Raw genomic sequence first — 23,588 nt, forward strand, 5'->3', positions numbered from 1 at the left:
ATACTACTGTAGATTCCAGTTGCATGGTGATAAAGTTCTATCAATTCACAATACAGCATATTACCCCTTTAACCCTATCCCTGACCACACTGGGTAATACTAATCTTTTTTGTCAATCTAATCAATCCATAAAAGGGCAGAACACTTTATTTTCATTTTCTAGATTACTAATGAATTTATGGGTCTGTTCATTAAGTTTATTGGCCATTTATATTTCGTTCAGTTCAGTCGCTCAGTTGTGTCCGACTCTTTTACGACCCCATGGATGGCAGCATGCCAGGCCTCCCTGCCCATCATCAACTCCCAGAGCCTTCCCAAACTCATGTCCACTGAGTCTGTGATGCCATCCAACAATCTCATCCTTTGTCACCCCCTTCTCCTCCTGTCTTCAATCTTTCCCAGCATCAGGGTCTTCTCCAATCAGTCAGTTTTTGCATTGGATGGCCAAAGTACTGGAGTTTCAGCTTTAGCATCAGTCCTTCCAATGAATATTCAGGACTGATTTCCTTTAGATTGACTGGTAGGATCTCCTTGCTGTCCAAGGGACTCTCAAGAGTCTTCTCTACCACCACAGTTCAAAAGCATCAATTCTTCAGTGCTTAGCTTTCTTTATAGTCCAACTCTCACATCCATGCATGACTACTGGGAAAACCATTCACTAGATGGACCTTTGTTGGCAAAGTAAAATATGCTGCCTAGGTTGGTCACAGATTTTCTTCCAAGGAGCAAGCGTCTTTTAATTTCATGGCTGCAGTCATCATCTGCAATGATTTTGGAGCCCCCAAAAATAAAGTCTGCCACTGTTTCCATTGTTTCCCCATCTATTTGCCATGAAGTGATGGGCCAGGATGACATGATCTTAGTTGTCTGAGTGTTGAGTTTTAAGCCAACTTTTTCACTCTTCTCTTTCACTTTCATCAAGAGGCTCTTTAGTTCTTCACTTTCTGCCATAAGGGTGGTGTTATCTGCATATCTGAGATTATTGATATTTCCCCCAGCAATGTTGATTCTAGCTTGTGCTTCATTCAGCCTGGCATTTCTCATGATATACTCTGCATATAAGTTAAATAAGCAGGGTGACAATATACAGCCTTGATGTACTCCTTTCCCAATTTGGAACCAGTCTGTTGTTCCACGTCCAGTTCTAACTGTTGCTTCTTGATCTTGACATGCATACAGATTTCTTAGGAGGCAGGTCAGGTGGTCTGGTATTCCCATCTCTTTTAAGAGTTTTCCAGTTTGTTGCGATCCACACAAAGGCTTTGGTGTAGTCAATTGTTTTTGTCGAACTCTCTTGCTTTTTCGATGATCCAACACATGTTGGTTAATTTGATCTCTGGTTCCTCTGCCATTTATATTAATACTTGCTAATCCTTACTCACTTTTCTATTGGTGAGTCTTTCCTCGTTGGTTTATAGTATTAAAAAATAAAACACTTTTCTTAAGACCAAGCCCTGTTTAGTCAAGACAAATCTAAAAACTTCTGCTAACATAAATTATATTCCATACCTGTGGAGCAGAGTGAAGCTTTAAGTACTGCCACAGAACAGAATCATGAAAAACTAACAGTGTCCTTTAGTAGTTGCAAATCTCAGGAAGATGGACCACGTTTAGAGATTCTTAATTCCTGACCCTGAAGTCTCTACTTAGATGATGATATGGTCTATATTACAAATCCTGACTCTTGCTTTGGATTACCTCAGACCTATCTGTGATGACTTAAAAGAATGTTCAGTTTTCGTTTTGTTTCCTTCAACAGTGGAAGAATATTCTCAAAGTACAAAAAGCTGAACATTCTTGTGCACTGGGCTGCCATGAACAGTGCGCAGATTGTGCACTGCACAAATCCAAGAACACCATTCACATTGTAACCTATGCAAATACTGCCATCAGTGTAAGACTTGTGCCTCTCTAGGAATAAGGCAGCCTTGTTGGTGTAGTAACATTAAGAAGGTCAACAGACAAGTGTGGACTAAGTACAAGTGACAATGTTGACTCTTTCTTAGTGTAACTCTTTCCTAGCTTTTCATTCCAGTTGCTTTTCTCTATTATGAACTTTCTGAGGCATTTTTTTAAATGTGTGATTTAAAAACAAGGACCTACCCGTATAGCATAGTGAACTGTATTCAGTATCTTGTTAATAACTTATAATGGAAAGGGATCTGGAAAATATATATACATATATCACTTTGCTATATACCTGAAACTAACACAACATTGTAAATTAACTGTACTTCAATTTTTAAAATCGCTTAAAAAAATAAGGAAATTCAGGGGAAAAAATTTTAAATGAATAGTATAACTTTGCCACAGAAGCTCTCTTAAATCGAGAGAGAGGTAAGGAACCAAGATAGCACAGAAGTATGTCTTAAAAAACACAAACCAAGGATGTGGTTATTAGCATGTGGAATTCTCTAAAATCAGATAGGAAGTCTGCTGAGTTTCTGAGAAATTACTACTGCCTAATAAATTCATGAACCTAAAAGTATAATTTATTTTTTAAAGAATAGTATTGCTTTTTTTGGAAGATATTTATTTAAGGTTGTGATTGGCTGTGAAGAACAGACTCAACTCATGCTAACTCAAGAAAGATTTCTGCTTACAACTCTATCTTCTGGGTATCAAAATCAAGAAATGAAGTACAGACAGGACTCACAGGTTTCAGAAGGAGAAATCAAGTTCTGTTAACAGCAGATTAAAAGATAAGGCTCTAGGAATTCCCTGAGGGGCCAGTGGTTGACTCTGCTTTCGTTGCCATGAGGCCATGTTCAATCCCTGGTCAGGGATCCCACAAGCCATGTGGTGGGGCCAAGAAAAAAAAGAAAACAAAGATATAGCTCTGTAAAAATATAAAATATCTATAAAATAAAAGTGCCATAAACCAAATCGAAAGGCAAGAGATTGAATGGGAGAAGATATTTATGAGAACGCAATAACTGTTGCTGGCAGTGAAAGTCTATACAGCATTTTTGGACTATTTCAGTCACGTTATATAAAATAGATTTCTCCCAGCAATCTTTATTCCAGAAATCCATCATGAAGACATACACATGTCAACAAAGGTGGGGGATACAATGTTCATTGCAGCATTGCTTTCAGTAGTAAAACAGAGCAGACAACTACAAGTCCAGTAGAAGCACAGTTAAATTGCAGTACATCTCTACTACGGGATGCAAAGCACTGGTTAAAAAGGAAATAAGGAAGGAAGAAAAGAAGTTGGCAAGAGGTTGGGAGAAAGGGAGGTATCCTAATCATTAAATGTGTGATCTTCAGAATAAGAGAAACTGCGTTTAAGTCCTAGACTAGCTATCTATTACGACCTTTGGCAAGTGCTTCAGCTTCTTCATTTTTAAAGTGGTGATACCACTGGCACCTGCTTCACTGAGGTAACACAGCAAACAACCTACCGATGACAACAGCCAATACGGTTTTCTTTGTGAAAGTGATACGGAGCTATTGCAAGGTGCTTAAATCAGTACTGCAGTTAAGGGAAGCAAACCCCACTGACACGCACAGATAGGCGTGTAGCACACTTGAAAAAAAAGGAACATGAACACCGAGAATCAGCGACTTGAAAGAGAAAATATCTTTTATGCAACTAAATCAATCTCTGATCCTGGGGAACATCCTGCAGCACATATTCAACTCACATTTATTAATCAGCTACTATGTGCTAAGTGTTGGATAAAGAAGGGAATATACTTACCTGAAGGATCAAAGGTTATATATCTTGGAAGATCATGCAGAATTAGGACTCTGCTTTCAGGAACCTATCCTGTATCATCTAGACTAATTGTCCTGTTACTTATATTGTACTGCCAGTTTATATTGTTGACTTGCCAGTTTCCCTCAAGGCTGTAAATTCCCTAAAAGCAGGGCACCTTACCTTTTCTTCATGTCTCTCAAATCTACAGTGTGAGTGTCTGATGTGTTAGTTAGTGTTAATGTTAGTCGCTCAGTCATGTCCAACTCTTTGCGATCCCATGGACTGTAGCCTACCAGGCTCCTCAGTTCATGGGATTTTCCAGGCAAGCATACTGGAGTGGGTTGCTATTTCTTTCTCCAGGGAATCTTCCGTCTCCTGCACTGTAGGCAGATGCTTTACCATCTGAGCCACCAGGGAAGCCGGGGTCGAAGAAGTATTCCTTTAGTTAAGTGAACTGAAGAATAAATGCAAGAATGAATGAATGAAATTTTCTCCCCCTCCATCTTTTTCTGTTTGTCCCTAGGACTTATCTAACATTGTGTAATTTTTACTTATTTTTATTTATCGTCTCTATCTACTGCTGGAATATAAGCACCATGAGAGAGGGATCTTTGATTTACTTCACTAATGCCTCCCAAGTGCTACAATAGTGTCTTAATTAGGCTTTCCTGGTGGCTCAGACAGTAAAGTGTCTGCCTACAATGTGGGAGAGCCAGGTTTGATCCCTGGGTAGGGAAGATCCTCTGGAGAAGGAAATGGCAACCCACTCCAGTACACTTGCCTGGAAAATCCCGTGGATGGAGAAGCCTGGTAGACTACAGTCTATGGGGGTCGCAAAGAGTTGGACACGGACTGAGTGACTTGACTTTCTTTCTATCTTGTTTTAAAGGCTGCCAAGGGGAGAATTTCTGAAAGTTTACTTGATAACCTCTCCAAAGTCACCTATGACAGCCCTCCTTGAAATTAACTGAATTCTTGAGACATACTCCTACTATTGATTATTCTAGATCAACCGGAGCATATGTAGTCATAATCCTTATAAGAGGGTTTAGCAACAATTTACTGATCATTCTTTTTCTTCATGAGTGTGTATGCTAGCTTTTCTTCGTGGGGACAGAAAAACTAGTGAGTCAGTGGCAACCTGCCAGCATGCCTATTTTTGGTAGTAAGCTGCTGCTACCCCAACCTGATGCAGCCAATTTACTTAAATCTCTGGCCCATAGGAGTGAACAGATTCTTGATTCTTTGCCTCCCACAATGCATCCAAGGGATATCCAAGTTAATCCCCCACTGCTGGACAAAGCTGATGGGACTAGAAATGGGTCTGTAGACCAAGGAAATGAATCCCATGGTTATCCAGAGTACTTTCCTGATATCCTGATGAGAGATTAAGATGCCAGTCATGTACATCCCTGGACATTCAGTTCTAGGAAGGCCTTCAACACTCCCTTCTGTGATTTTCCTGAATAAAATGATACACTTCAATTATACCAAAGGCTGGTTCCCAGAAGATATTTTTTTCTGTGTTTACAGCATCTGGTACATTTTATTTTGTCTAATCAAAATAAAATGTTTACTTCATTTATGAAAACAAACTTAGTATGTTTAAAACATTTAAATTGCAAACAGTTCATATAGTCAGTTCAATGGAAGCTCGGACAGGCAAAGTACAATAAACAGAATGAAATACCACACACATGTCTCTGTATAAATCAACATGAAAGGATATCTAAGATATTTCAAATGGAAAAAGCAAGTTACAAAATAAAAAGCACAATGAGCATTCTCTGTTAAACATTTCCCCCAAGCTATTTATTTAGATAGTATTATTTTTGCATATATGTTGTTTTCGTAATATAAAAACATCAAACTTAATGATAATTTCAAACACATTTATTTTCTAAATCACCAGGTTTATTTGTGTCATATAATTTCAACAAATGCAACGTTTACAGAAAAACTGTGGTAAACAATGTAACTGTGTCCAGGAAAAGTATTTACAAGTCAAAGAACAAGTATTTAATTAAATGTAGGTTTTAGAAAAACATTATGCATTATCACCATAAAAAAAAGATATTCCTAAGAATAGCTCTAGTATCCAGTGAAATCTGAAGAGGTACACAAAAAATTTTTTTCAGTCATATTCAGAAAATCTTATGTGTTGACTTGCTTGTTGAGTCTTTTCGAGTCTAATCTTTTCAGCTTTGGTGATTAACTACAGAGAAAAAAATCAGAAATTAGAAGGAACTGGATACCTAAAAACAGAAAGATAATTATGACTAGAAAAATCTCACAACTATTACCTTGAATAAAATTTTTTAAAAAGGGGAAGAGGAAAACAAATGAGATAATTAAGCTCAGGTCAAATCAGTTACAGAGAGAACTACTAAATTAGAGCTTATTAAATATAGTAGATATTAAATTTTTGAATTATCTAAGATCCTTGCATTTTAGTTCTAGACTACCAAAATTTTTTCAATTAAAAATAACCAATAATTTGGTTATTAATTAATTAATAAATAACCATAATTCCACCAACATGGACCTACTATTCAGTATAGGGAATGCTCCTCAGTATTCTGTAATAACCTAAATGGGAGAAGGATCTGAAAAAGAACACATGTATATACGTAGTAACTGAATCACTCTGCTATACACCTGAAACTAATACAACACTGTTAATCACCAATGTGCCAATATAAAAGTAAAAAATTTTTTTTGACATTTTAGGAGGGTTGAGGACCAATCTTTGTTTCATCATATCCCTTTGGGTTTGAGTATTAAGACACTTTGCTTAGAAATTTGAGAAATATTCTAAATAAGGATCTGCTATTAAAAGTACTTATTATTACACCCTTACATAAATAATCAAAAATTTTAAAGAAGGCAAATGAAATTATGCAGAATGAAGAAGACCATTTAAAAATGCCCAAAAGCTTTCTTGATAGAAAAACTAAAGTAGCATATTTAGCTTTGGAGGAAATGAAAATCTTATTCTCTTATAAACATAGATTCTAATTACTATTCATTAAAATAGTTTTTTTAAACTGGTGATAAGTGGTCATCGGCAGGAAGTCACCATTATTTATTTTTCATTTTTTTTATTGTGGTAAATTTTTAGGAAGTCACTTTCAGATTAAACTAAACGCAAACTGATCAGTGGAGTCAAAATTTAAGTGTTTAAAACTCACAACCATATACTTTTTGCAAATTTTATGAATTCTATCTTTATCTGTTTAATAGCTGACCTGTCAGTACTTTATAAAGCAAAGATGATTTTGATGAAAACAACAAAAAATTCAAATGCGCTCTACAAGCTAAAGAAAAATGAGAAAAGCCTCACTGTGTCTCCAATACCTGTTATCTAAGTTTACTAAAATGCTCAACGTGATAGGGTACACTAGAAAAATTTGATTGAGGTAGAATGAATGAGACCCCTTAGGGCATGTCTTTCCTTCATCTTACTGATCTTTTGTTACAGGTCTTAATTTATCTGCACTTGATTTTTATATGTCAAAATATCATACACAGAAAACAAAGTATTTCTTTATCACTTGTCTTTTAATTCTATACAAACTGAACAGACCTTAGAAAAGTGTCCCCAGTAGCCCTCTCCTCCATAAAGTGAAAAAGAAGAACCAGGATTTTCTATATAAGTATTTTTCTTTCACTCAAGTATACTACTGTGGAAACAGTAAAATGGCATGTCAGTGAGGTATTTACACTATACTTTTGGCTGTTAATTTTTTCTAAACACTTATTTTCTATTACTAATATGCTTGCTTGCTTCCTGTACCCCAGCTACACTGGCCTCCTAGTCTGATAATCTCCCTTCAAGACCTCTGTACTCTCAGTTGCCTCAGAGAGTAAAGTGGAGCACCTAAATTCTCCTGGCTTGTCTGCTCACTTCCCTAAAGTCTGCTCTACGGTCACCTTTGTAGAGAACTTTCCAAGGAACCTCATCTGATGTACCCCATTATACTTTTGAGTTTTCTGCACAGCACTGGTCATCATCTGACCTATATTAACTCTAAGCCTCATGAAAGAAGGAGACCTTGTTACTCATGGCTAGACACTCAGTTCTTACACAAACCAATACCAAAAATGTTAATTAAATGAATTAACAAAGTAGTAAACTAATAACCTCCTCTCCTCTGAGAAGCTAGGTTGTGTGGAACCTTTTTTCATTTTATGAAATGAGCAAACTAGTACTTTCATTGCTTTAGCTACAATTCTATACTTTCAGATGACTGCTCACCATACAAATCATGCTAATGATAAAAGCCTGATCCTGTTAATCAATTCATGAGAACTCTTCAATTCAATGACAGAACTACTCACTGGTTTCAACCCAATTTATAAAATTCTCTGTCAAGGTTTATTTCCTTGTCTCAAATTTAATTTATACAGATGGAGTCTTTCTTAAAAACAAAACTGCTTTTTTCTAGTTTTAAAAATACACACAATTCAAATGATATTTTACACCAATTAGAAGGAGAAATATTACTTAACAAAGTGATTTCAATTGTGAGTTCTGGATTAATGATTTTAACATTTAAGTTAATCAAAGCTTAAGTAGGCTTTGAAATTAACACCTCATAGACCTGAAAGAGTCCTTAAAGAGGAAGGAGGCCTCTCTATCTCAACAAATTCAGTCTGCATTCATGGAAAGAGAATTAACAAAGATCAGTAGAAAACCTCCTCCCAAGTCATTTTAAATTCCAATGAATCCTAGGAGATGCAAGACTAATGAAAAAAACTTGATTTTCCAATTAAAAAAAAAAAAAAGAATTTTATACATAGGAACAATTAACAAACCCAGAACACAGGAAGTATGATCTTTCATAAAATAATGCACATACATCTTTTTGGATTTTATTGATTTTTACAGTATACAATTAGAAATTGATAATATTAATTATTTTGTGCCCTATTTTGCTCTAAGCACTTTAAGATGTACTTTTACACGTATAACATTTTTAAAAAGAATAAACAGCTTACTAGCAATAATAAACATATGATAAATTCTTAAGTGTCATTTAAAGTAAAATTATTAAGAGACTTGCTTTAAATTATTATTTTTTTTTCTATAAACTATTTAATGAACTAATTTAAGCTTGTTTATTTCCCTTGTCAGCTATTCTAGAGAAAAAGGAATAAAGCTTACCATCACTATTGGGAATAATATGCATAGTTTCTGAATCTTATCTGTGGAGACTCATATCTTTAAAAACTACACTCTAAATACACACTGTGCTTTTTACCATTAAGACAATCTTTAAATAATCATTTACCACCAAGTTATGAAAGAAAACAGCCAGAAACTGAAATTACAAAGTATGAACTGATTACCTTCTCAGTGCCTCTTTTCTTTTCACGAGGTTGGTTAAGTTTGGCCTGCCTATCTACCAAAATCTTCTGCCAATACCTCTGTTCATGATCACCTTTAAGAAAACAAACACACACAAACATGCTTATCACTGAACAGAAGGATACAGATGAAGAAACACATCCACAGCTTTGTATTTTCAGTAGAACCGGAACAGTTGTCCGAGTTATTTAATGCCTTTTACGTATATTAGTGTAGAGAAACCTCCCCCTAGTTTTTCATCTGCCAAACTCGGAAATTATAAAACAATCACCCCAAAATAAGCATTGTTAAAAAAAAAAAGAGAAGGTTCTATAAAGTTTTACCAGAAAGAATCTCTAGTTGCCAGCAGTGTTTCTTTTTAATTTCCGAATGTGCAGTTACTACTGCTTGAGCATCCTCAGGAGTTTTAAATCTAGCATGGCATTCTGTATCTCCTTCCAGCAAATCAACATAAACAACTTCTGAGATTGCTGCCAAAGTATCCTGCATTAGAATTTAGAAGGGCTTAAAATAAATAATAAAAACATTTCATTATAATTCTAAAATTATTCCAGTATAGGACCTATTGTAAAATTGAGCCATGTATCATTTCAAATGAGGAGTAACTATTTCATTTCAGTTAGCTTCCAAGATATATACAAATGGAGAATTCCTTGGCAGTCTAGTGGTTAGGACTCTTCACTCGCACTTCCAAGGGTACAGGTTCAACTTCTGGTCTGGGAGCTAAGATCCCATAAGCTAATAAGATGCCCAAAACAGACCCCAAACCAAAAACCAAACCACCACCTAAAAAGAGACCTCAAACAAAAACAAAAAAACAAATGCTCTTAGAAATAGACTTGGACAAAGTTGAGTACCAATTTAACATCAACTCTAACAACTTTCTTTCATTCAACAGTATCTTTAAAATCATGCTAGATGGGAATATGGCATAAGGCAAAAAAGATCTATAATACAGAATGTACACACACTTTCCTCTAACACTCAAATTTAGAAGAAGGGTTCCATGTCTGGGTGTAAAGAGTAAAATAAAAAACAAAACTGAAATGGCATTAAGGAAGAAGTTGTGTTTCCACTTACCTGTATAAAATCACTTAGGACTTAAAATATATGCAAACTTTTTATAACCACTTGTGAAAAATGTTTCAAGGAGCACAGAAAGAAGCTTGGTTCTCAAGTTGTCTATGGGAATACAGATAGGGCCAGAGTTTTTACTCTGATAAAACATCTAAGCAACCTCTTCGAGTCACGTTGCAATGAGAAGTTTTACCTATAAGGCCTGCTGTGAAGGCAAATTAACAAGATTCCTGCATTCCCAAGTCATTTTTTTTTTTTCACAGCAGGTTCTACAGTGTAAGCAAGGTAATTATGCAGGAATGTTACACTAATTCTTAATTCATCAACTTCCATTCATAAAGCTAAAGTAACTGAAGGTTCCCAACTGAAAAGAAAAAAAAAAAAAAAGCCCTACCTACCTCAACTCCTTCAGTTTAAACCCAAAATTTCAAGGTGCAACTAATTTAGATTATTTATTAAAAGAAATATTTATTTGGCCACGCCTCTTGGCTCGTGGGATCTTAGTTCCCCAACCAGGGACTGAACCCAAGTCTTTCACAGTGAGAGCTTGGAATCCTAACTACTGGACCACCAGAGAATTCCCTAGATTACATTTTGATGTTGAATTTTAAAATTCTGAATTACAGAAAGAACTCAGCAATACCTGGAAAGGTTACTTCATAAGAAAAGTGCCTTAGTTAATAATAAAAAATAAGTAGTAAAAATCCATGCTTATATATTAATACAAGCCAGGTACTAAGTCTTAATTTATCCCAACAGTTAAAACACTGCCTATCACAAAATAGACACTTTACAGGCAAATTCAATTTAAAAACTAAAAACTGGAGAGAAATATACTTGCCAATTCTTCCCATTTCTCTATCTAGTTAATGAGTTTTTAAACACAAAGAAGGAAATATAAGGTATTAAGTGATGAAATTTGAATGTGTTTATTGGTAGTAATGAGAGTTTTGTAACTGATATATTTACTAAATATCCATTATAATGTCAGGCTAATCTCCAGATTTAAAACCCTTCTTAGAATGACAAATTAACCTGGCAATCACATGGGCAACTCAGAGACAGCAGTAAGAATCATAGCTCAGTTTTTGTTCCAGCAAAATGTAAGTAATTAATAACTTGCTTAATGCACTTATTTTATGATTTTGGTGATCAAAAATGAATTTGTAATTGACATAATTACCATTTAGATAATAAAATCTCTCTGATAAATATAATTAAACCTATTCCAGTTATTCAAAATAACAAACTTTGAGTAATTTTTCTTTTAAAACTTGGGCCATCTGACTAACCACAGCAGCATTTACACTTCAATGTTTTAATCCTTCTTATTGCAAAGCCTATTTTGCTACCAAATTTTGAAGTTCAAGCTAGTATATCAATTTGGGATTGACCAAATTCCTAATCAATACTATAGTGAGAGTCTAGATTTACATCTTAGTGACAGCTACAGGATTTTAAGGAATAGGGTTTCAGATAAACAGTGCTTACGGATGGTTACAATGAGCAACTTTAATCGTAACAGAAGTTAAAAAATGTTGACTGGTAACAGTCTATGGAAAACCAAAACAACATACCACATGGTGCTGACCTCAGCGTATTTATAAATATACTTGCTAGTTACAGAACACATTACATAGTTTAAAAAGAAAGTGTTTCACTTAAACGGATGACAAAATTTAAAAGTAAATAGGGTACTCCACCTAAAAAGAGTATGTGAATAACAAATATTGCCATGCTAGTACAAAATGCTGTAGAGGATAAACTCTATAAAGTGAAAAAAGACAAGAACAGCAGGGATAGGAATTTAAAGTGTAAACTATAAATTTTTGGAGATTTTCAAAATACTTTACACTTTCCTGTAATTGTTTCAAAAATTTTAAAATAATCGATGTGGACTGAAAATACCAAAAAAATTTTTTGGAATAAAATTTTTAAAGGCTCTTCTTGCCAAAAACAACAACCCTGCATTTTTTTCAGGAGAAAATTTCAATTCTCAAGAGGATTCATTAACAGACAAAAATAAACTAAGTCTACGGTAAGTGAAAAATATGCACACTATCCCTTTTATTTCAAAATAGTTCTGATTTTTTTTTTAAGTCACAAAATCTTTCAGGAATCTATTGAAAACTAAAAGCTCTAATGAAAACAAATCACAAATTCTCTAGTTTGCTCCAAATAAGACAACAGCAAATAGTTACAGTTTTATTTTAGAAACAATCACAAACCAACTTTAGTGTTAGTTCAATCTTTATGAAAGTTTTATCCCTAAGTATTGCCCCAAAATCTAGTTTCTGTGGATTTTTCTGAAAAACAGAAAAGGTCCCCTGAGAAAACGAATATTGGGAAAGCATTTTACTTAATCTCCTCTTTTGCTATAATAACTACAGTAGGGTTTCATCTATTTCCTATACACAATCATTGGGCCACCAATAAAAATAGCACAAATTGCTGTTTTCCTATAAAAGGATTAAACTAAATTCACTATAAATTTGATTCAGTGAGGAATTTCAGGTATCAGAATTTGCTTCAAGTCAGACTTAAAGGGTTATTATGGAATCAACCCAATGAGCAGTTTACCACAAGAGAACAAATCCTAATTTGATTTGCCTCATTTTCCATATTCAAAACACTTTCACATGGGGGTTTTTAAGAAGAAAGAGAAACAACTATCATGGGGATTCAAAAGCATTACCCTGACTTGTTTCCTGCCAGGTAAAGGCTCGGTGCTAACGATCTTCACAATCACACCACTCACAAACTGCGGTCCTGCTGAATTAACTTTCTCCTGAGGACCACACTCTTCACTGTTTGCTGCTGATGCAAAAAGAAAAAGACCAGGAAAATACCTCTTACTTTAATAATTTAACGCTTATAGGCCTGCTCTAGAGTATCAATAATGGTCTCCCAGCTTTATTTAAGTAATTTAAACTTACTCATAAGGCCATTATGTTGTAAGTTATACTATTTATTACAGATTACCATAAAGTAAAATACAGAAACTCTTATTATTGTAAATGCAAACTTCTACCCTTAGAACAACACGTTAAAAATCTTAAAAATGTCCCCTTTCACTGAACCAATAAATTGTTTTACTCATAAAGAAATAAACAGGCATAGGTATACCATTACAATTCAAATGTGGAAATTTATATTTTCAACTTATGGGAATTTAAAATATAAATATCAAAGATCATCTTTGTTTCTACAAATGTGATGAACTACAGACTAGGCACTCATCACTAATTTTGATTACTAATGAAAACTGTATAGAGAAAATTTACGTGATTAAAAAAGATTCAGTTTAAAATGAGCCCTTCAAATATTTTTAGGTTAAGGATAAATCATATCTGGACACTTGAGAAATCAGTAATTGCTCTAATAACAACCACTATATAATTGAGTTTCAAAAACTAAAATTTATCTTACAATAACTCAGTGCGTTTTAGCATAAGTACAATATAATGCTACAAAAACTATCATATTGATGCTTACTTTTTTCATTTTTCATTCCGGAATTAGTAGGTACTCCATTTGTTTCCATTTCTGATTGTGATTTTATTTGGGATATTGTTTTTTTTAAAGAAGCCATGCTGGCTTTTTGCAGTGCTAAATACTCTTTCTTCAAATCCAACCATTCTGTTCTGTAGTGAAAATAATTGTACTTTTAAACAGTGACAACAGATCATTAAATAAAAAGTAAGTCTCAAAATATAGACATTCAGTGACTTTTAACTACTCCTTCTCCCAAACTTTCTTTAAACACAGTTAAATTATCTCCTGAGTTCTAAGTCTATCTGGCAAACAAGAAAAGGGGAGTTCCCTCCGTCCCAACATTCAGATTAAATGTTTTATATTTGCTGATTCAATTCTTTAGTATTTTTCAAATATGTGAGTGACAAAAATAAAAGCACTGAGTTAACTAACTAGTAACATTTACTAGAAAAGTCAGTTAACTCTGGGTGAAAAATTAAAATTTTAAGATTTGTTAAACTGCTTCCAATTTGAAAGGTAACATTCCTCAGTATTTACAGGAGTCAAAGGAATTTCTAAGAAGAAAAAAAACACCCCATGGAAGCAATTTATTTATTTACATACATTTAACGTGTAGAGGTTTCTTCAAACAGCTAGAGCTCCTCCAGATAGAAACACAATGCCTCTCCTGGCTCTGCAGGAGCACTCATTGTTACCCTAATCTGTGCCATCAAACAAGCAGATAGGGGATTTTTTTTTTTTTTTAAAGAGGAGAATATCTGTGGTAATGGTTTTAGCTGTTAACATTGACATCTGTATACTTCAAAAAAAAAAAAAAATCCAGACCCACCCAGGACCATACATTCCCTGAGAGCTGATACATTAGAATAACAAAGGGCTCTTGTAATGATTCTCTGAGATAAAAAGGGAAAAGGAATTCAGGAGTTAAGAATAGTATAAATAGAAGTACCCAAAGTCCATGCCTTTTAACCCTCCAAGAGGAAAACTGGAATCTTTGGAAACTGTAATCCAGGAAAGTTAAGAAAGAAACTCTTGTAAAAGGTATGCCGTTTTCTTTCTTCTACTTATCTTCCACCTCTTGAGAAGATGGACTCCCTTTAACTTTAACATGGTAGTACTTTCTGTGACTTTTGAAATAGTAAGTGCTTCCATGTTTTAGTAGAAGTGAATCCAAATTATGCCCCTGGATACAAGATGGCAACTTTTATAATTTATCGAAGCTAAAAGGGGATCCCCTCTGCTTTAACATGGGGGTACCTGCTGTGTAAAGCAAAAGTAAGTGCTTCCATGTTTCAGTGGAGGTGTCTCCAAGTCAATACTTTAAAAGGATTTACGATCTGGTATTTTACAGAACAAACTGTTGAAACTGGCTATTAATGAAGCTCTGAAAGTAATGGAAATGTAGCATTGCTTAATTTCAAATAAAAGATAAAAAGTAAGTAGTCCTTATAACGATGACATTGTTACCATTTTTTATCATTGTTATATCATTTTTTATCATTGTTATATCATTTTTTTTATCATTTTATATCATTGTTACCATTTTGCTTAATGTAAGTTTGTCAGGCATTTATTCTGTTCCCAGACTATTTTCTAAATGTACTTTTCAGGTTAAAGAAAATTCACGATTTTTCCCAAGACTGGGCTCCCCACCACTTAAACGTGGATGTACTTGCTTTATAGCTAAAAAAGTAAGTGCTTCCATGTTTTAGTGATGGTAAGTCTTCTTTTTTCATTTTATCTTCAAGAAAATGCAAAGAGTACTTACTTACACTGCTGGTCTTTGGCATATTCAAGATGTATTTTTAAAGCTATTAAGGAATACCCTCTACTTTAACATGGAGGCACTTGCTGTGACTTCATAAAAAAATAAGTGCTTCCATGTTTTAGTGCGGTGGTTCCTTTTTAAACCTCAACATTGTGCAACTTCTGTGCAGATCATGGCTTCAGGCCATTACTGTTGCTAATATGCAACTCTGTTCAATTAAAATTGGAATTGCACTTTAGCAATGGTGATGGAGTGTGTCATTTGCCAACAATATAATTTGTACCGGTGACTTACTTTGATAGTACTCGTAATGGAATAACCTCTTCTCCCATTTTATGCCTCTCTTTATGTTTTTTCTTATGCTTTCTTTTTGCTTTCAGTAGGGATCCGTCTTTTATATCTCCAGTATCCTTTTCCTCTTCCGTAGAGACTTCTAATTCTAAATTAACAGAAATAAAGACATGAGTTAAGAAGAAACCCCTCCTTATCTAATCCTAAACATAAAGTCAGAAATACCTTTGTTTTCTTTACAAACTTCTGGAGCTTCTTTTTTAACGTCTTTCTGTGACACTTTCTTAACTTTCACTTTGGGAGTGAGGCAGTCTGCATCTTCAGAGCCGCTTCTTTTCCTCTTCCCTGCTTTGACTAAAGGTAAGCTGGATACTTCAGTTTTTTCTCGTTTTTTCTTTTTCTTTGTGGGTTGCTTTTGGGGTTCAGTAACCTCTACTTCAGAGCTCTCAGATGTGGTCCTTGATCTTTTCTTACAGACACTTTCCTTGCTCGCGTCCATATTTGACTCCTTGGTCTGGATATTGTCGTCTTTCTTTGTTCGGCCTTTCTTCTTTTTTTTCTTTTTCTTTTCTTCTGTAACAATGTTATTTTATTTACTTATTTTACTTCATCTACGTGTAAATAAAGTATTTAATAATAACTCACCAGTTACACTGAGCGCAGGAATGGGCTTGTTTTTCACGGTCTTGGGAAATACACCAGGTTTTCTTGGTGCTTCCTCTGGCGGGTTATTAAGAAACTGAAATGAAATAAGCAAAATTTTGTTACTGTTTAAGACACTTAGTAATTTTCTTTCTCTTTCTTTTAGGTTGTGGACCTACCTCAATAGCTTTTGCAGCTTGTTCTTTTGTTTCAAATTCCACGAAGGCAAATCCCTTTGGGTCCCCAGTAGATTTATAATGTGGTATACTTATATAAACAACATTGCCACATTTCCCGAAGACTCTCTCAATCCAGCTGTGGTTAACATTTTTGGGAAGTAATTCCTATGATAAAATAGTAATAATAAATTGTTAAAAACCTTAACTGAAAATAAAGCTTTACTTAAATTCACTACTACTACAATGTTTCTGTTGGGTGACAACAGTTCTGAGCTTTTCCAGAGAAACTGCTTACCACATACACTGTCCGCTCATCCTCATCCTTTGGCCTTTCACCCAGTGGCTTTTTCCTCCTGATTCTGGTGCCTTCTAAATCCAGCTTTAAAACAGTACATAAAGTCAGTATTAATTAACAGTATCATGTGACACATAATATATGTAACAATTCTTACCTCTACAACAGCAGAACTTTTTAGTGCTCTGGCTATTAACTTTCCATCAGTGGTCAATTTTTTCATTTTGTTGAATGACACAAGAAGTGATATATCAACATCTAATGAAAACATAAATTTAAAAAAGTTTCAAAAACATTTTTAACTGTTTAATGTTTTATACACAGTGTATATTGTACATTATATGCAGTATATATAGATTAGAAGTAGATACAGCTCTTAAAACTTGTATAATACACTGAAGGAAACTTACATCCATCTCTAGATTTTTCTATCTGCTCTCGAAGAAATCTATCCTTGTGGAGATTTGCATCCCCAAACCAGAAGTCCACTTGCTTCACAATATCTGCAAGCACCTGTTTAACTCTAGACCGTTTCTTTTTTTCTACTTCTTTTTTCTTTTCTATGCTTTCTTCCATTGCCTTTTCTTTATTTCCACTTTCAGCTTCCATTTCTGTCAAATAGGAAGAAAAGGTAAATATTTTAAGTATTAGTGACATAAAAAATACTTAATTTAGCCTTTATCTGAAGGGAAATGGGCTCAAATATCTCTACCAGAGAACAAACTTCGGATATTTTCACTATTAGCTGTGGAAACTTTCATTTTGCCTGTTTATCTCCTATGTTAACAGCGTTTTTTCATACATTCGAGTATAAATAAGGAATGACAGACTGAAGTGTTCATTTCACAACCTCCAAAGAGAGAAAAACACTTGATTTTTAAAACTGTTCTTTGCTTGCTGAATTGTCAGTGAGATCTCTTATAATCAAGACTGCTAAGTTCTAGACAGACAACTATCTCTTTGCCCTCTTTTCTATTGCCCTTTTTAAAACCTTACTGTTTATGCTAGAATGTAAAAATGATGTTATATCTTTGTTTTGCTCACCGGTACATTCCCATTTCCTGGTATACAGTAATTCAAAAATCTGTTGGATGGTGTCATCTTAGTTGATATACTAAACTTACACACACACTAAAAATGAGTTAGCAAAGACCTAACAGGAGGCCTGGGGTGATACTAAGACAAATGGGAAGTTTCATCTGTCTTCTCTGGTGCACTGGGGTGGGAGATGCTATTAGTTGGTATGCAGGCCTTGAGGCTGTGACCAGCATGACAATAGATTGGTGGGCTAAAGCTTTTGGGTATCAAGGTGACCAAAACACCATACTAGTCTTAGATAAGGGTAGGGGAAAGCAGTGGATTTGGGTTAATTGCTGTATTTGGGGAAGACTGGGACTACATATCCAGAAGAGATGAAGATTCTGCCCCTACGCTTATCTTCTGTCTTATATCCTTTAAAGCTCAGTAAACAGTTATTAGATTAAAGCCTATTTGTGTCTCCTGAGTCTGTCAGCTATAATCTGAAAGTGCAGCAGTGATGCTGCAGATAGAAACAGATTTTGTTTCAAAGTGACATCCAGGAGGAGGGTACGAAGCCATTAATGCATTTCACTTCAAACCGCCAACTCAATGTGCATTCTCATCAAAGGAAGAGTATTTTGGCATTTTTAAAACAGGCTTCTGTTGGTCGGGTAAGCACTAATTTCTAAAACATAAGTAAGTTATTTAGATGATGCTAGCCTAACTCGTAAAATGGAAGTACATGCCAAAATTAATCATTAGAAAAACAATCAGGTGCTGCATAACCATTTATTTCTCACCTCACTCTCACTTCAACCCATCCTGTCAGGCTTTCCTTTCCATCATTCTAATGAAACTGAAAACTAGGGTCTCCACTGTCTACCAGACCTCTCAGGAGCATTTGCAGTTGCTAACGCCCTCGCTGAAAACATTTTCTTCATTTGGCTTCCAGGAGTTGTCTTCTCCATTTCCTTCTCCGGACCCTCCGACTGTCTGCTCTACCTTTCCATGATGCTCAGGACTGCATTTAGTCCTGGGCTCCCTGATCTACACAGATGTCCTTTCAGAGGGTCTCTGGCTTTAAGCTCCATGGCTCTATATGTTGATGTTTAACAAACCTATCTGCCCCACTCCCGACTTTTCCCATTATCTCCCCATTCCAACAGGCAAATACCCACCTGACCTCTTCACTTATTTATCTGAAGCGTATCTCAAGCTTAAATTGAACTCTCAAATTTTAGTAAACCATGTTTTTTGCCTAGTTTTTCCCATCTCAGAAAATACCAGTAAAAATTGCTGAGAGGGCAAAAACACTGAAATCCTTAATTCCTCCCTCACACCCCACAGCCAATTTATCAGCATTTCTGTTGGCTCTAGCTTTTCAAAATTCATATGAATTCTCATTTCTTCCATCACAACCACCTGTTCCAAGCTATCACGGGTGTCTTGCCTGCAGTTCAAACACATCCTCACATTTACTTGCTTCTACTCCTCTTCCATTATCAATTCTCCAGACAGCAGCCAGAATGATCATTTAAATATATAAGTAAAATGTCAATTTCTTGAACAAAATCCTCCAAAGGTTTCTTATCCCAGTCAGAATAAAATAAAAAATCCTTATTGTGGCCTATAGGTCCTATTAGATCTGGCCTAGGGATTTCACTCTAACTTCATCACTTGCAACTTCTTTCAGGGTGCTCATTACAACCTCAACACACCATGGTTCCATTCCTTGAACAGTCTAATGCATTCCCACTTCACGGCTTTTTGTCCTCCTGTTCCCCAGCTTTCCTGTCACACCTGCAGGGATTACTTCCTGGTTCACCCAGGCCTCTGCAAATGTCACTTTTTCAAAGAGGCTTTCTCTTTCACCAAATCTAAAATATCCCTTCCCTTCCAACCATAACCCTACTCTCTCCCTCACTCACCACTTTCTATACTTATATCCTCTTATTCCTACCTGGAATTATAACTTTATTGCCTACCTGCTTCATTATAATATAAACACTACGAAGGCAGAGACTTCAGCTTGATCACAACCTTGGCATTTATTGAATAGTTAAGTAATATAACTAACAGTATCTAATAAACTGTCAAGTATTGAGCATTTCAAGTTATTTTGTAAGGGGGTAGAATTATGAACAAAATACAAATGTAGGCTATGACTGTCACTACAGAATTCACTATTAACTCTTCTGAAAAATCTATAAAGGGCAGATTACCACTTCTCCATTTGTTTTCATAGTCAAAGCCACCATCTAAGGAGATGGTGGACAGAACTACATAAACACAGAAAGCCACAAATCTCCAAGAAATCAGACTTTTCCCAGCATTCTCTTCTCAGCCCTGATACTCTCCTTCCTTCCTCATATATATATATATATATACATACTTTTTTTTTTTGGTGGCCTGGAGAATTAAGTTCAGAAAATCTTGCCCCATGTGAGTAACACTCATCTGCAATTTTTAATCTTAAAAATCTGTAGAGAATCAAATATATCTTCATTTTTGAGTACGGATATGGATTAGATTAAACAGGAAATAAGCTATGGTACAAGTTCTCTTCCCTACCTACACATTGGTTTCAGAAGATCAGGAAGTTACATGATAGTCATAGTTTACTTTCTCAATGTCCTATGATAACAAATAGGTCATTCCAAACATTCCAAATCAAAGTTGTTATCTTTCTTAGCAATGTCTGTTCTGCTGTTCTCACCACCCTCATTTTATTTAAGGATGACATATTCTACTTAGTTAACCAGTCGAGCTATTTACTAGCTGTATGAATTTTGGGCAAGTTAACTCAACTTTCTACGATCTACAAAGTGGAATAAAATTTATACTGACATAATTGGAGAAGGCAATGGCAACCCACTCCAGTACTCTTTCTTGGAAAATCCCATGGACGGAGGAGCCTGGTAGGCTGCAGTCCATGGGGTCGCTGAGGGTCGGACACGACTGAGCGACTTCACTTTCACTTTTCACTTTCATGCATTGGAGAAGGAAATGGCAACCCACTCCAGTGTTCTTGCCTGGAGAATCCCAGGGACGGGGGAGCCTGGTGGGCTGCCGTCTATGGGATCGCACAGAGTTGGACACGACTGAAGTGACTTAGCAGCAGCAGCAGCAGCAATAGGGTTGTTGTAAAAATTAATCAAAATGAATAAAGCACTTTCCATTGCTGCTATACAGCACACAGTCAACAATATGTAACTGTTATTTATTATCATTTTATCATTTACCAATCTTTCATTAAGTCCTATCAATGTAACCTTTGGAATGGCTCTTATCTTCATTCAGTGTTTTCCACAACTACTGTTATAATAATATGGAAATAGTTTATAAATTGTTCGAGAAGTCATCCATCCTTCACAGAAGCTGTGTAACTTGTCTAAACACAGGTCTAATTTTGTGACTCTGATGTTAAAACTTTCAACAATAATAATTCTTTAGCATCTTTTGGTAACACAACATGTATTTTTAAAAAATTAAATGAATCAACTAGTTTCATAGGCTTTAAACAAAGAATAACAGTTACTGTGTAACACCAGTTACTTTACACACCTTGTTTTAAATCCTCATAATCCCTCTAGGTTGTTTCTCTTAACTTCTTTTTACAAAGGCTCAAAGGTTAAGTGACCTGGCTAAAGCTAGCTAGGTAAGTAAGCTCAGGTATGTTTAACTCTTACCCTGTTTACGTTTTAGTAGAACCTCTTGCAACCTCTTACCATGTAGTCTATGTTTTGACTCAGAAATCCTTTTTTTAAATTGTTAAAAAAATTTTTTACAACGTTGTGTTGGTTTCTGCTGTACAACAAAGCGAATCAGCCATTTGTGTGTTCGTGCTAAGTCGCTTCAGCAGTGTCTGAGTCTTTGTGATCCTATGGACTGCAGCCATCCAGGCTCCTCTCTGTCCAAGGAATTCTCCAGGCAAGAATACTGGAGAGGGTGGCCATGCCCTCCTCCAGGGGATCTTCCTGACTCAGGGATCTAACATTGCATCTTAACATCACCTGCAATGGGAGGCAAGATTTTTTTAACAGTAGCGCCACCATCAGTCATAAATATACATATATCCCCTCATTCTTGAGCCTCCCTCCCCTTTCTCCATCCCACTCCTCTAGGTCATCACAGAGCACCAGACTGGGCTCCCTATGTCATACAGCAACTTCTCACCAGCTATCCATTTTACCATGCTACTTTCTCCATTCATTCACTCTCTCCCTCCCCACCCCCACTGTGTCCACAAGTCCATTCTCAACATCCCGGCTCAGAAATTCTTAACCTGAAATCCATGGAATTTAGGATGGATTTCAAAAATTATTGTGAATCCCAAGAAATTTTCAAAGGTAAATTTTAAAGAAAAGGTGAAATCATGACTTTTCTACATTTATAAAATGAACACGTCAATCATTTTATTTAAGTAATTAACCAGGGAACTAGTTAAGTCCTAAAAACCAGTTCAAAGGTGAACTCAAAAACTAGACAAGCATAAATACAAGCAAGCAAAAATATTGAAATGAACTTGTTAACAGATGTAACACTAATCAGGGCAATAACTCTGACTTATTTCAATTATAACTTACATAATTGTAACATAGCTCAGTGACAATGAAAAGCAGAGGTAAGCTGGAAAAGTAAGCCAGACACCTTTTATTTTGGCCATTTTAACCTCTTTCACAATTTTTCTTTAAAAGGTTATAGAAAATGTTTAGACATGTATATGCATTTTCCTGGGGGGCTCATTCATATCTTTTAAATCACATTTTAAAAGGAAATGGTGTGTCAAAAAGGTTAAGAACTATAGTTCTAGTCACAGCTGACTATCCAGCAGTGCCCACTTTCTTGTCTCTGCCTCTGCTTTAAATGAGTCTTCTCGTCTTCCTTGTCTTATCAACTCTTATTCAGTTTTCAAGGCCCAGGTTAAACGGCATCTTACTCTTTCTAGCTTTCTGCTAGCACATTTTCCCTAAACAATCGCCTCATCTGTTTCCCTTTAGGTATGTCTATTAACGCACTCAATAATACACTGTATTTTTTCTTCCTTCCATAACTGGATTTTCAGCTCTCTGATAGAGACAAAAGTTCTGAAAAAGGAAATGACTTAATTTTAAAATACAAGTCCACATTCGCTATCTGTTGGCCACCAAAACTCGAATCTGCGAAGAAAAGCAATTCCCCTTTTACCTACTGCCCCTTTAGGTACCCATCCTTCCTCGCGGAAGACGTCAAACGCGGGACTGCCCCAACCTTTCAAAACCGGACGACAGGCGCCCCCAATCACTAGAAAACTGGAACTGCAAGGGCTGCCGGAGAACTCTTGCGCGTGCGCACAGAGAACTAGGACACTAGGGCAATCGAACTGATGGGTGGGTGGGAGGGGGCGGGATGAGAAGGACCAGAGACGACAGAAAGGACTGCATATAAAAACACTGAGAGTAATTGAGACCTCACCCAACCTGGGCTACCCTAGAGTCCACTTAGAACTTACTCTGTCCAATTCCCAAAACACAGGGCCAGAGACTGCGTTCTTCAGGTCTTCGCGTCCCCCGAACCTTATAGTCGTGGTTATTTTAGCGTCACATGAGCGACACTTCTTCCGAACGCCTTGGAAAAGATGGGCCCAGAGGCTGTGCGACCGTCATTTACGTCACAGGCGTAGGCTCGCTCAGCGTGGGGGCGGGACATCGGAGAACGCAGTCTCCACAGAGGCTCGCAGCCAAAGAGGAATTTGATTGGCAGTT

General features: G+C 35.9%; 1 protein-coding gene across 7 annotated transcripts; it reads right to left on the reverse strand.

Annotated features, from left to right (window-relative positions):
- Nucleotides 1–5,584: 5,584 nt before the first annotated feature.
- Nucleotides 5,585–23,483, reverse strand: LARP7 (La ribonucleoprotein 7, transcriptional regulator). 7 transcript variants are annotated; one of them, XM_061419365.1, is made up of 13 exons: nt 23,336–23,483; nt 17,235–17,435; nt 16,982–17,082; nt 16,825–16,908; nt 16,530–16,694; nt 16,354–16,447; nt 15,934–16,278; nt 15,712–15,856; nt 13,650–13,798; nt 12,850–12,968; nt 9,401–9,560; nt 9,059–9,150; nt 5,585–5,921 (listed from the first exon to the last, which is right to left on the reverse strand). In XM_061419365.1, the coding sequence occupies exons 2-13, from the start codon at nt 17,431–17,433 to the stop codon at nt 5,841–5,843; spliced, it is 1,734 nt and encodes a 577-aa protein (XP_061275349.1). In that variant the 5' UTR covers nt 17,434–17,435; nt 23,336–23,483; the 3' UTR covers nt 5,585–5,840. The 7 variants fall into 7 exon arrangements, with proteins under 7 accessions (XP_061275349.1, XP_061275347.1, XP_061275346.1 ...); XM_061419363.1 differs by having other exon boundaries at nt 12,850–12,971; XM_061419362.1 differs by having other exon boundaries at nt 15,934–16,281.
- Nucleotides 23,484–23,588: the final 105 nt, after the last annotated feature.

Source organism: Bos javanicus, chromosome 6, assembly GCF_032452875.1.
Source record: "Bos javanicus breed banteng chromosome 6, ARS-OSU_banteng_1.0, whole genome shotgun sequence".
Classification (NCBI taxonomy): Eukaryota; Metazoa; Chordata; class Mammalia; order Artiodactyla; family Bovidae; genus Bos; species Bos javanicus.